Source organism: Eptesicus fuscus, chromosome 21, assembly GCF_027574615.1.
Source record: "Eptesicus fuscus isolate TK198812 chromosome 21, DD_ASM_mEF_20220401, whole genome shotgun sequence".
Classification (NCBI taxonomy): Eukaryota; Metazoa; Chordata; class Mammalia; order Chiroptera; family Vespertilionidae; genus Eptesicus; species Eptesicus fuscus.
Window position 1 is genome coordinate 43,999,684 of NC_072493.1, and position 12,557 is coordinate 44,012,240.

At 61.0% G+C, this 12,557-nt stretch overlaps 1 protein-coding gene across 1 annotated transcript; it reads right to left on the minus strand.

The window, feature by feature from the left end:
• Nucleotides 1-355: 355 nt before the first annotated feature.
• On the minus strand, nt 356-11,555 carry SYT3 (synaptotagmin 3). The gene is made up of 9 exons (XM_054710704.1): nt 11,405-11,555; nt 8,786-9,308; nt 7,097-7,484; nt 6,382-6,600; nt 4,113-4,233; nt 3,555-3,726; nt 3,323-3,455; nt 1,913-1,981; nt 356-834 (listed from the first exon to the last, which is right to left on the minus strand). Exons 1-8 carry the CDS (start codon nt 11,553-11,555, stop codon nt 1,916-1,918), a joined length of 1,773 nt encoding a protein of 590 aa, XP_054566679.1. The 3' UTR covers nt 356-834; nt 1,913-1,915.
• Nucleotides 11,556-12,557: the final 1,002 nt, after the last annotated feature.

Genomic DNA, 12,557 nt, shown 5'->3' on the forward strand with positions numbered 1-12,557 from the left:
GGATACGCCTGGGGCTCCAAAGGGCTGCAAAGACTTGCTTGGGAACAGAGCCAACAGGTAAGCAGAGTCCTTCAGCACCTGGATCGAACCGTGCCTGAAATCCTTCTGTCCGCTCAGGCTTGCCACAGACAGAGTTCTTCCAGTTCTGCTGGCGGCTATGGTAGTCTGGATTGCATTTTGTGCCCTATAATCTTAGTGATCCTGGCCAATGTGACATTTACAAACTAAGGCTCGGAGAGACCAAGTCAGTTGCCAAAGCGGATGGGACATTTGTCTGAACCCGGAGCCAGGATGTTCCAGCCCAGCTTCCGGGTCCCAGGGAGGACAGGAGCCCAGGTGGAGTGAGACCCACGGTGTTTATTCTGGTGTTGATAGCAGCAGCAGTGGGGGGATCGGCCAGACGCGGGGTGTGGCGCACAGAGGGGTACACTCAGGTGTGTGTGTGTCTGGGGAACACGGGGGATTGGTCCGCTGACATTCACGGTGAGAACGAGGGTCAGGACACCAAGTCTTCAACAAACGGCAAAAGACAGAGAGACAGACGGAGGGTTTGGGGGGCTGGGGTCCCCCAGACATGCACGGCCCCTTGCCTGGAAGGGGAGCCCCAGGGAAGGACAGACAGACACAGTGGAGACTGAACGCCCCCGCCCTGAAACAGGGAGCTGGGCCCCTGGCCTCCCGCCCCCCCGCCTCCGGGGGAGAAGGATGGGCGGGCCCAGGGCCGCCCGCACCACGCAGCTCGGACGTTATGGCTTTGAGGAGATGAGTTCATGGTCCGGGCAGGAAGGAATGGGGTCCTGAGGGGCCTGGTCCGATCCCGGGCTTAGGCCAGACCTGCAGGACGGGTAGGGAGATGTCAGTGATGGCAGAGAGCGGGCCCTGACCTGCCGTGGCTCCATCACACCCCAGGGACCAGGAATGCGGGCCCCCAGCCCTCCTCCCTCAGACCCAGGAGCCCAGGCCCCCAGCCCTCCTCCCTCAGACCCAGGAGCCCAGGCCCCCAGCCCCTCCTCCCTCAGACCCAGGAGCCCAGGCCCCCAGCCCCTCCTCCCTCAGACCCAGGAGCCCAGGCCCCCAGCCCTTCCTCCCTCAGACCCAGGGGTCCAGACCCCCACCCCTCCTCCCTCAGACCCAGGAGTTCAGGCCCCCAGCCCCTCCTCCCTCAGACCCAGGGGTCCAGGCCTCCAACCCCTCCTCCCTCAGACCCAGGGGTTCAGGCCCCCAACCCCTCCTCCCTCAGACCCAGAAGTCCAATCCCCACCCCTTCCTCCCTCAGACCCAGGAGTCCAGGCCCCCAACCCCTCCTCCCTCAGACCCAGGGGTTCAGGCCCCCAACCCCTCCTCCCTCAGACCCAGGGGTTCAGGCCCCCAACCCCTCCTCCCTCAGACCCAGAAGTCCAATCCCCACCCCTTCCTCCCTCAGACCCAGGAGTCCAGGCCCCCAACCCCTCCTCCCTCAGACCCAGGGGTTCAGGCCTCCAACCCCTCCTCCCTCAGACCCAGGGGTTCAGGCCCCCAACCCCTCCTCCCTCAGACCCAGAAGTCCAATCCCCACCCCTTCCTCCCTCAGACCCAGGGGTTCAGGCCCCCAACCCCTCCTCCCTCAGACCCAGGAGCCCAGGCCCCCAGCCCTTCCTCCCACAGACCCAGGGGTCCAGGCCCCCAACCCCTCCTCCCTCAGACCCAGGAGTCCAGGCCCCCAGCCCCTCCTCCCTCAGACCCAGGTGTCCAGTTCCCCAGCCCCTCCTCCCTCGGACCCAGGAGTCCAGGCCCCATCCCCTCCTCCCTCAGACCCAGAAGTCCAATCCCCACCCCTTCCTCCCTCAGACCCAGGAGTCCAGGCCCCCAGCCCCTCCTCCCTCAGACTCAGAAGTGTGGACCCTAAGTCCCCCCTCTCCTCTGGGTTCCTTACCCCTCACTCTGAATTCTCTTTCTCTGACAATCCTTTGCCGCCTTTTGTGAAGCTGGTCAAAGTCTTTTCCTGAAATGGAAAACTCAGGAGGTTCAGGAGGGCGGGGCAGAGGAAAGCAGTCACTAATAACCAACAGGATAAGACCAGTCCTGCCTTCCTCAGTCACAGCGCTCTTCACTCAGCTCTGAAGAGATGGGGCAAGTGGAATGACCGCCTTATTTTACAGACGGGGAAACTGAGGCACAAAGATAAAGTCACTGGCCCGGCCCGCATGGCTCCGTGGTTGGATGTCGACCTATGAACCAGGAGGTCATGGTTCAATTCCCAGTCAGGGCACATGCCCAGGTTGCGGGCTCAATCCCCAGTGTGAGGCCTGCAGGAGGCGGCCGATCAATGATTCTCTCTCATCATTGATGTTTCTCTCCCTCCCTCTCCCTTCCTCTCTCTGAAATCAACAAAAACATATTTTAAAAAAGAAAAGATAAAGTCCCTGGAAATGTGAGGAGCGATGAGGCCACAGGGGTGAGTGGGCAGCCTGTGCAGGACCTCAGGGGGGCGGGGACTCTGTCCTGGGGGCGCTGGGGAGCCCAGGGAGGGCGGTGAGGAGAGAGGGGGCAGGGTCAGCTCTGGGGCGAGAAAGACCTTCTGGGGCCACACAGAACTATCGGCTGGAAGTCAAGGTCAAGGCTTCTCCCTGGGCCCCAGCGCGGCCAGGGCAATGGCTATTTCTTTTTTTAAATATATTTTATTGATTTTTTTTTATTTTATTGATTTTTTACAGAGAGGAAGAGAGAGGGATAGAGAGTTAGAAACATCGATGAGAGAGAAACATCGATCAGCTGCCTCCTGCACATTCCCCTACTGGGGATGTGCCCGCAACCAATGTACATGCCCTTGACCGGAATCGAACCTGGGACCTTTCAGTCCGCAGGCCGACGCTCTGTCCACTGAGCCAAACTGGTCAGGGCCACACCTGGCTTTTCAAAAAAACTCAAGCCTCCCCTGGCTGGTTTGGCTCAGTGGATGGAGCGTCAGCCTGCAGACTGGAGGGTCCTGGGTTCTTTCTCATCATTGATGTTTCTATCTCTCTCTCCCTCTCTGAAATCAATAAAAATACATTTTTAAAAGCCCAGCCCAGCGCCATGCTGTCCCGCGGTTTCCCCTTTATTGCGGACTTAGCATCTGAGAAAGGAGAGCCTTGCTAAGAGGCAGGCACTTGTCCTGCAGGGACCCGCCGACCCTCACTTCTGTGCTAACGGCAGATGCTAGTGAGGAAACTGAGGCACAGAGAGGGTCAGTGACTGGTAGAGCGGGACTGGAACCCGGGCCTCTGCCTCCAAAAAGACATCAGGGGAATGAAGGGGCCAGGGGGGTGGGGGGGGGGGGTGGCGTTGGGCGGCGCCCACTCACCTCCACCAGCTGATGCCAGTGCTCCACGGGCTTGCGGGGGTTGGCCAGCATCTCTGCCCAGTGCTCGCGGCCGTGGGGGTCGGCAGCGTCGGGGCCCACGCGGCACACGCCGATGACCTCGTTGTGGCCGATGCTGGGGGTGGGGGGGTGGGGGGGTGGGGGGGGCCGTGAGCATCCAGGGAGGGAGGGCGAGCCCGGCCCAGCATCCCCTGCCCCGCGCCCCGCGCCTCACCAGTCGTAGTCCACCACTGCGATGCTGAGCCCCACGTTCTCCACGCTCTCGGGGGCCACGTCGAACACCAGCGCCTCGTTGTAGGTGGGGTTCAGCGTGTTTTTCTTGATGGAGGTTTTCCGCTTCTTGAGGCGCCGCCCCTCGCTGATCAGAGAGGCCTTCACGTAGGGGTCTGGGGGTGGGCGTGGAGAGCGCTGAACCCCCACTTCCTCTCTGAGACCCCTCCCTCCCAAGGGTCTGGGTCCCCAGCCTTTCCTCCCCCAGCCCCTCCTCCCTCAACCCAGGGGTCCAGGCCCCCAGCCCCTCCTCCCTCAGACCCAGGGGACCAGGCCCCCAGCCCTCCTCCCTCAGACCCAGGAGTCCAGGCCCCCAGCCCCTCCTCCCTCAGACCCAGGGGTCCAGGCCCCCGGCCCCTCCTCCCCCAGACCCAGGAGTCCAGGCCCCCAGCCCCTCCTCCCTCAGACCCAGGCATCCAGGCCCCCAGCCCCTCCTCCCTCGGACCCAGGAGTCCAGGCCCCAGCACCTCCTCCCTCGGACCCAGGCCCCCTCAGAACCCACCCGAGAAGCCGGTGAGGTCCATGGCTTTGAGGTTAGAGGCTTTGATGATGGTCACGGTGAGGCGGCCGGCCGTGGGGAGGTAGCAGAGTGAGAAGTTGAGCTCCCCAAGATCCGCCTTTTCCTACAGTGGGGAAACGGGGTTTAGCGGCCCCCCACCTCCGTCTCCCCAACTCTTGGCCTACCCCAGCCTCCAGCGCTCTCCTCCCTGGTGTCCATCCACCTCATCTGACTCTGGGCCCAACCTGGTGACCCGGCACAGCTGCCCGCACGGCCAACGCGGGTTTGTTTGCGGGCGGATGGGAAGAGGCAGGAGTGGGGGCAGAGCGGGGGGGACACAGAGCGGAAGCAACAGTGAGAGAGACCGAACCCTGAGAGCTGCAGCGGACCCAGCGGGCTCTCCGGTAAGAGACACAGAGACCCAGGCCCGTGGGGACCCAGCGCGAGGGCCAGGGACCCAGACAGAGCGCCACGGAGAAGACACAGGCGGAGGAGCCAGTCCGAGGGAGGCAGGAGGCACTGCCCCGCCCAGAGGGAGGCTCCAGGGGACAGACCCTCCCAAATGGACCCGCAGACTCAGGGCAGCGGCCCCGAGCTGGCCGGGCCCACATCCCGGCACCCCCCCCCCCCCCGCCCGCCTGGCCTCCCAACCACACTGACCTGGGCCTCGGCCCCTGGGCTCCCCACTCGCCCCCCTCCAGGCCCCGCCCCAGGCTGTTCCCTCCTCTCACTCTCCAAGCTCAGCTGTCACCCCCTCCCTCGAGCTCCCAGAGCCCAGGCAGCCCTGAGCAGACCCCCCTCCTGTCCCTCACGCTGGCCCCCGACAGTGGACTCTGGGGTGCCCGGCTCCTGGTCCTGCAGAAAGAGCCCAGTTGTTGGAGGAATGAATGAACACGTGAATGAGTGCAGACCCTGAGTGACAGAGGGAGAGAGAAAACTAGAATGACAGACACAGGAGGCAAAGATGGATGGGGGAGAGGGCCTCCGGGTGGGGTTAGGACGGGGCGGGTGGGGGGGGGAAGGCGGGACAGATGGGGGCCTTGGGGAGGGACCCTGGAATCAGGCACTTGGTTCTCAGAGGCTGTGCTTGGACTGAGCGAGCAGACCACGGAGAGCCCCGTGAGGGGACTGCAGGCAGAGCCACAGGCACCCCATTCGACTACGTCATTGTACATACAGGGAAACTGAGGCCCGGAGGAAGCAAGGACCCCGAGCATGGCCATCATGTGGGCAGCAGCCCTCTCCCCTCTCCTGGTGTGAGGACAAGGCTCACCCCCCACCCACCCCAGATTGGCAGCGTGGAATGTGGGGAACCCCTAGATTGGGATGGAGAGGGCCAAGGCTCGGAGGAGGAAGGGATCAGGACACCCAGGAAGGACTAGGAGGGGGCAGGCATGCAGGAGAATGAGGTTCCAGAAGCGGAGGATCAGGAGACATGAGGAAGGGGGCCAGTGTGTGTGTGGGGGTTCCTACAATCTGAAGGCTGGGGACCTGGGAGGTGTCAGGGAGTTAGGATCCCAGGCCGTCTAAGGCCTGGGGGATAGGCTGTTAGGACTCGGGTGGAGACTCGGAAGAAACCGGATTCGATTAAATGGGAGAGTTTGGAGGTCAAGGGCTGGAGGTGTGAAGTGTTCAGAGATCCGAAGGGTTTCAGGCTCAGGAAGTCAGGAGACGGGAAGGGGAGGAAAGCAGGAAGAACGGGAGCCGGCCCGGTGGCCTGGCTCCGTGGTTGAGCATCCACCCAGGAACCAGGAGGTCAGGGTTCGATGGCCGGTCGGGCCGAGTGTGGCTCGATCCCCAGCAGGCGGCAAGCAAGAAGCAGCCGATCAGTGATTCTCTCTCACCATTGATGTTTCCCTCTCCCTCTCCCTTCCTCTCTGGCTGAAATCCATAAAAACATTTTGTTTTTAAAGGAAAGAAAAAGAAAAGCCAGAACTCCGGCTTCAGGAAGTGGGCGGGTCAGGAATCTGAGGTCAGAGGTCACGGGTTGAAGTGTGGATGAAGCTGCCTGGGGGGTACCTGGGCATCTATGACCATTTTCTCGACTGTTACCATCAGAGGTCCAGGGGGGTCGGGATTTGAGAGACCTGGGCCCAGGCCAGGTGGTCCTATTGGTAAGTGTGGCGGGCCGGGGGCCATTCCCTCCTCTGTCGTGCGTGCTTGCGAGCTTTTGCAATAAAATAAAACGTAAGAGAAAACTCCGGGGCCAGGAAGTTAGAAGGTGATGAGGTCAAGGGCCAGGAGGGGGCGGGGGGGCGGCGAGGCCACTGACCGAGCCGCCCTCCACGATGTCCCGCCACAGCGGGCGGTCCGGGGGCTGCTCGGCCAGCTCCAGGAGGTTGTCCAGCACCACCTGGCCGATGAGGTCGTGCCGGGAGAAGCGGTCGAAGTCGTAGACGCTGAAGTGCAGCTTGCGCTGGGCCAGCTCAGCCAGGGGCACCGCGAACTGGAACGTCTCATTGAACACGGGGTTCAGGGTCTTCCTGTGCACCTGGGGGGCGGGGGAGAGACACCATGCCTACCAGCCCTTCCCCTTACGCCCCAGACGTAGGCCCCAGCCCCCCAGCCCCCCAGCCCCTCCTCCCTCAGACCCAGGAGTCCAGGCCCCCAGCCCCTCCTCCCTCAGACCCAGGGGTCCAGGCCCCCAGCCCCTCCTCCCTCAGACCCAGGAGTCCAGGCCCCCAGCCCCTCCTCCCTCAGACCCAGGGGTCCAGGCCCCCAGCCCCTCCTCCCTCAGACCCAGGAGTCCAGGCCCCCAGCCCCTCCTCCCTCAGACCCAGGAGCCCAGGCCCCCAGCCCCTCCTCCCTCAGACCCAGGGGTCCAGGCCCCCCAGCCCCTCCTCCCTCAGACCCAGGAGTCCAGACCCCCAGCCCCTCCTCCCTCAGACCCAGGAGTCCAGACCCCCAGCCCCTCCTCCCTCAGACCCAGGAGTCCAGACTCCCAGCCCCTCCTCAGTGGGACCCAGGGCCCAGCCCGCCGCCCGGACCTTGGTCTGAAATTTCTTCTTGCGGTCAGGCAGCAGGTAGATCTTGACATAGGGGTCTGAGAAGCCGTTGGAGTCCTTGGCCGGGAGGTCCAGGGCCTGCAGGATCCGCACCACCAGCTGGTCGGAGCCGTAGAGGTACCGCAGGGCGAAGCTGATGCGGCCGCAGGGTGCTCCCGCACCCGCCTCCCCGGAGCCCAGGGCCCCGCCGCCGCGCCAGCTGCCGGGGCCGGTCCCCTGGTACAGCTCCGGCTTGATCTGTCCGATGAGCTTGGCCTTTTCTTCGCCGCCTGGCAGGGGTAAGGGCAGGGCGGGTGGCCGCTCCTCACTGCCCGGGTCTGGCTGGGTGGTCAGGGTCTGCTGGGTGAGGGGCCGAGGCAGGGCTGGGTACCTGCCGGGGGGTGGGGAAGACCAAGGGGTGGTGGGTGGCTCTGATCCTTGCATCTGAAGATCTGGGAGACCCCTCCCTGCCTCCTCCCCAAACCCCACAGCTAGGGGGCCGCAAATCCCCACCTCTGCTCACGGTGACCTGGAGCTAGCCACTGGCACGCTCTGAGCCTCAATTTCCCCATCGGTATTGGGGAGGGGGTTAAGCCTCCTCTAAGCTGGCTCCAGCCCAGACCTGCTTGGGCAACAGCCTCCAGAACCTCAAGCTGGGGACTCCGAATAACTTTCCCATGGGCCTCTGGGGCTGCACAGGGCCCAGACCCCCCTCAATCCCGCTCTGCCCTTCTCCCTACCCTGTCTTTCCTTTTTGTCAAAAGAAGAAGAAAATGACAGGTCAATATCCTCGATGTTGCCCTAACCGGTTTGGCTCAGTGGATAGAGCGTCGGCCTGCGGACTGAAAGGTCCCAGGTTCGATTCCCATCAAGGGCATGTACCTGGGTTGCGGGCACATCCCCAGTAGGGGGTGTGCAGGAGGCAGCTGATCTGATGTTTCTCTCTCATCGATGTTTCTAACTCTCTATCCCTCCCCCTTCCTCTCTGTAAAAAATCAATAAAATATATTTTAAAAAATATATCCTCGATGTTCATAGATGCAAAAATTGGCAAGCCAGATTCAACGTGCGTTAGAAGGATCATCCACCATGACCAAGTGGGATTCACCCCAGGGAGGCAAGGATGGTTCAACATCCGTAACTCAATCAATGTGATGTATCACAGCTCACGGCCGCAGTTCCCCGAGCTGCCTCACTGCAGCACTGGCCTGGCTGGCCAGACCGGACCGAGACAGCCCATGGGGGGGCCCACTTCCCCTGGACTGTGGATGACATGAGGGCAGGGCTTGTCTGCCTGCTCACCTCTCTGTTTCCAACACTCAGGCCTTGTGGACTGCCTTTTGCCCAAGGGTCTTGTGGGCGCGGGGGAGAGGCGGGGGGGGGGGGGGGTGGTGTCCTAACCCTCATTCTTTCCACCTTCCTAGTCTCCTGCCCCCAGCCTCCTTCTTCCTCTGGCTCCGGGAGTGCAGACCTCCAGCCCCCTTCTCCCTTAGGTCCAAGGACTCTAGGCTCCTCCCCCTCCTCTCCCAGACCCAGGAGTCTGGGCCCCCAGCCTCCTTTATCCCCAGAATCCAGGAGTCCACACCCCACACCCCTTCCTTCCCCAGGGCTCAGGAGAGCCATAGACGGGAAACAGACACAGAGGAGGAGCCGACGTTCAGAGTGAACCCCCAGCCCATCAACCCGTCTCACCTGGTGGTGGGTGCTAGGCTTGTGACCTGCTGATGTGACTGGGCACTGGGCAAACCGCCACCACTAGGGGGCAGCAGGAGCAGCCCAGAGCCCGCCCCACCCTCTGAGGGCAGCTCTGGCGATGTCTGGCTGGGTTTGACCCCAGCAGCCACGGCAGCGGCGGCGGCCTCTGGATAGGAGTCCATGTCCAGGTAGGAGGGGTCCGGGGTGTCAGAGCCCCCCAGGCTGCCTGGCTCCAGCAGCTCAGCGAAGGGCGGGTGGTGGGCGGTGTGGGCATGGTGGTGTGGGCCCCCCAGCAGAGGGTGGCCCCCCAGGCCAGCCCCCAGGTGGTGCCCGCTGCCGCCTACCAGGCCTGCCAGCCCGACCCCAGGGCCGAGCTCTTTGCGCAGGGGGCCGCCGCCCACTGCCGAGCCCTTGTCCCGCCAGGGCACCCAGCACAGCTTCCAGGACACGAAGAGGGAGACGCCCAGGAGGACGATGCCGCAGAACGTCACGATGACGGACAGCAGGCTCACAGAGATGTCTAGAGAGAGCGAGCACAGAGGTCAGGGGTCAGGGCGGGGAGGTCACAATTTATCTTCCCACTGTTGTCCCCAAAGAGCTAAGCTTCAAAAAATAATTAAAAAGCAATTGTTTCTGGGGGGTGGCAATGGTAAGATATGTATACATATAATCCCTTAATAAAAAAAATTGAAAAAGAAAACAAACAAACAAACAAACAAAAAAAAGCAATTGTTTCGTATTAGCCATGCATTGTCCTAAGCCAGTGGTCGGCAAACTCATTAGTCAACAGAGCCAAATATCAACAGGACAACGACTGAAATTTCTTTTGAGAGCCGAAAACCGACTTCTGCGCATGGGCCACGAAGTTGCCATCGCACTGTACGTGCGCGCCCGCACGTGGTATTTTGTGGAAGAGCCACACTCAAGGGGCCAAAGAGCTGCATGTGGCTCGCGAGCCGCAGTTTGCCGACCACTGTCCTAAGCAATTTACATATATTATTTATTTTAAACTCCATGACCCTATAAGGTGGGTATTTTATTTTTATTTTTATTTTTTGGCAGGGTGGGTATGTTATATACCCATTTTAAAGATGAGGAAACTGAGGCACAGAGAGGCTGAGTGACTTGTAGAAGGCTGCACAGGAAGTAAACGACAGGTCTGGGATTTGAACTCAGCCGTCTGTCTCCAGACTTTGTTCTCTTTATCGCTAGCACCCGGTGCCTCTCTGTAAGAGGGGACACCCCTAGAAATAGGACCAAAATCCCCCCAAATGCTCAGACACGATCAAAGAGAAAAAGAGCGCATGGCACAGTCAGGCAGGTCAGGGGTCACCCCCAGCTTGCTGTGTGGCCTTGAGAAGCTGTCTTAACCACTCTGAGCCTTGCGTTCCCCATTTGCTGGAGAGGAGAGAATCGGTCCTGTGTGGAGCCCCTTTTCTGAGTTCTGTGGGTCCTTCTAGGAAGTCACTGAACCTGAGGCAGGTCTTGACTTCCCGGGTCACGTTCTGGCTGTTCCGCCTACGGCTATGGGACGCTGAGCAAGTCGCCGCAGCCCTCGGGCCTCGCCCCTCAGTGCCGTGCCCTGGCCGTCCTGCCCCGCGCTCAGCCTCCAGGACATGCTTCCCCAGGCCCCTCATCCAGCCCGTGGCACTCACAGCACATTCTTGCTCTGAGGACCCCGCTGCCTTGGAGCTGGGTGACCTGGGGCAAGTCAGTTCATCCTTCTGAGCCTCAGTTTCCCTCACTGAAAACAGGGATCATACACAGGGTGGCCAGATTATTATGATCTCTGAACGCATAATAATCTGGCCACTCAGTGTATATCCTATATAATAAAAGGCTAATATGCAAATTGTCCCCTCGACCAGGAGTTCGACCAGCAGGCAGGCCAGCCAACTGCCCATGTGCCCTCCCCCTGGCCAGGCTGGCCGGACCCCACCCATGCACAAATTCATGCACCGGGCCTCTAAAACACACACACACACACACACACACACACACACACACACACACTGAGTGGCCAGATTATTATGCGTCCAGAGATCATCATCATCGGGCCACTCAGTGTGTGTACCACCAAGGGTCACTGGGGGTCGTCGATGAGACAGGCCACGGACCTCACGGGCTGCCTGCTACCCAGCTGGTGCTTAATAAGAACACCCCAACATTTACTAAATGACCACTGTGTGCCCAGCTCGGCCAGACTCTTCACATGTATCACTTGCGTCTCTCATCTGCCCCACGAGGTAGTCACTTTCACTGTCTCCATTGTCCAGGAGAGGAAACTGAGGCACAGACAAGTCACTCGCCTAAAGCCATCTGGTTAGCACTGGGAGAGGTGGGATTTGAACCCAGGCAAGCACAAAGGTAACTGTAGGGGATATATGGCAGCACTATGGGGTCGGGGGGGGGGCACCTACGGCAAAACTCCACAAGGTCAGGGGTCAAATGGACCACACAGCTCCGTCTCCTTAGATCAGAGTTTTGGGGGACCAGCAGCGGACAGGATGGAGGCAGGACTCTAAGCAGAATCAGCCCCACAGGGAAGAGAAAGCCGAGCGGGTCTGCGGAGGCGGAGGCGGAGGGAGGGGCTGGCGAGGCAGCTGGGGTGCTGACCTGCATCGGGGCCCCGGGGATAGCCCCGGATTCGCAGGTCGTTGAACTCCTGGCACCTGTCGCTGGTGTCGGCATCTCGGACCCGGGCACAGAGGTCTGAGACCAGGATGAGTGCCCGTCGGCAGAGGTCATCTTCGTAGTCTCCTGACATGGTGACCGGTGGGTCCTGCGCTTGGGACGGGCCGGCGAGGGTGCAGGTGAGGAATGAGATGGGGGAGAGAGTGGGTAAATGTGGAAAGAGAAAGAGAAAAGGCAGGTGGGCAAGGGGTCGGAGATCGGGGGCTGATGGGCGAGGGGTCGGAGATCGGGGGCTGATGGGCGAGGGGTCGGAGATCGGGGGCTGATGGACAAGGGGTCGGAGGTCGGGGGCTGATGGACAAGGGGTCAGAGATCGGGGATGAATGGAGAAGGAAAAGGAAATTAGGGGCCGATGGACGGGAGGACTGGAATTAGGGGTGGACAGGCAAGAAGACAGTAACAAGGGTTTGACAAACAAGGGACAGAGATGGATGTGAGTGGACAAGGAGCCAGAGAACAGGGACAAATGGACCAGGAGGGAGACACTGGGGAGGCCACAAGGGGCAGAGATTAAGGATGCACAAAAAGGGGGTGAGCGAACAAGGAGACAAAGATCGGGGGTGCAGAGGTGAGCAGAGAGGATTCAGGGTTAGTCGTTCATTATTCGTACTTTCAACACATATTCATTGAGCACCAACTACACGCCAGGCACTATGCCAACTGCTGCAGATCCAGCCGGAATGAGCGAACCTCACGCGTTCCCCAATTTCCTGGTGCCACAACCCACTGAGAGGTGACAGTGAGTAAACACATCCATAGACACATAAACAACACAACACTCGCAGAAAAACAGCGGCAGGATGTGCCACAGAGGAACCAGGAGACGGGCGGTCATCGGGGAGGGGGCTGTCTGAGACCTGCAGGCTGCGATGGAGCTGGCCAGTGGGGCCGGAGTCGGGAAAAGCATTCAAAGTAGCAGGAACAGCATGAGCAGCCGCCCAGGGTGGGAAAGGGCTCGGCGTGTCCCGGGGACGGAGAGGAGGCCAGATCGGAGTGGACAGAGACAGGACTGAGAGAGAGGGATGCATGGAGGTAGGGAGAGAAGAGATGGCTATGTGTGGTGGTGGCTGGGGAG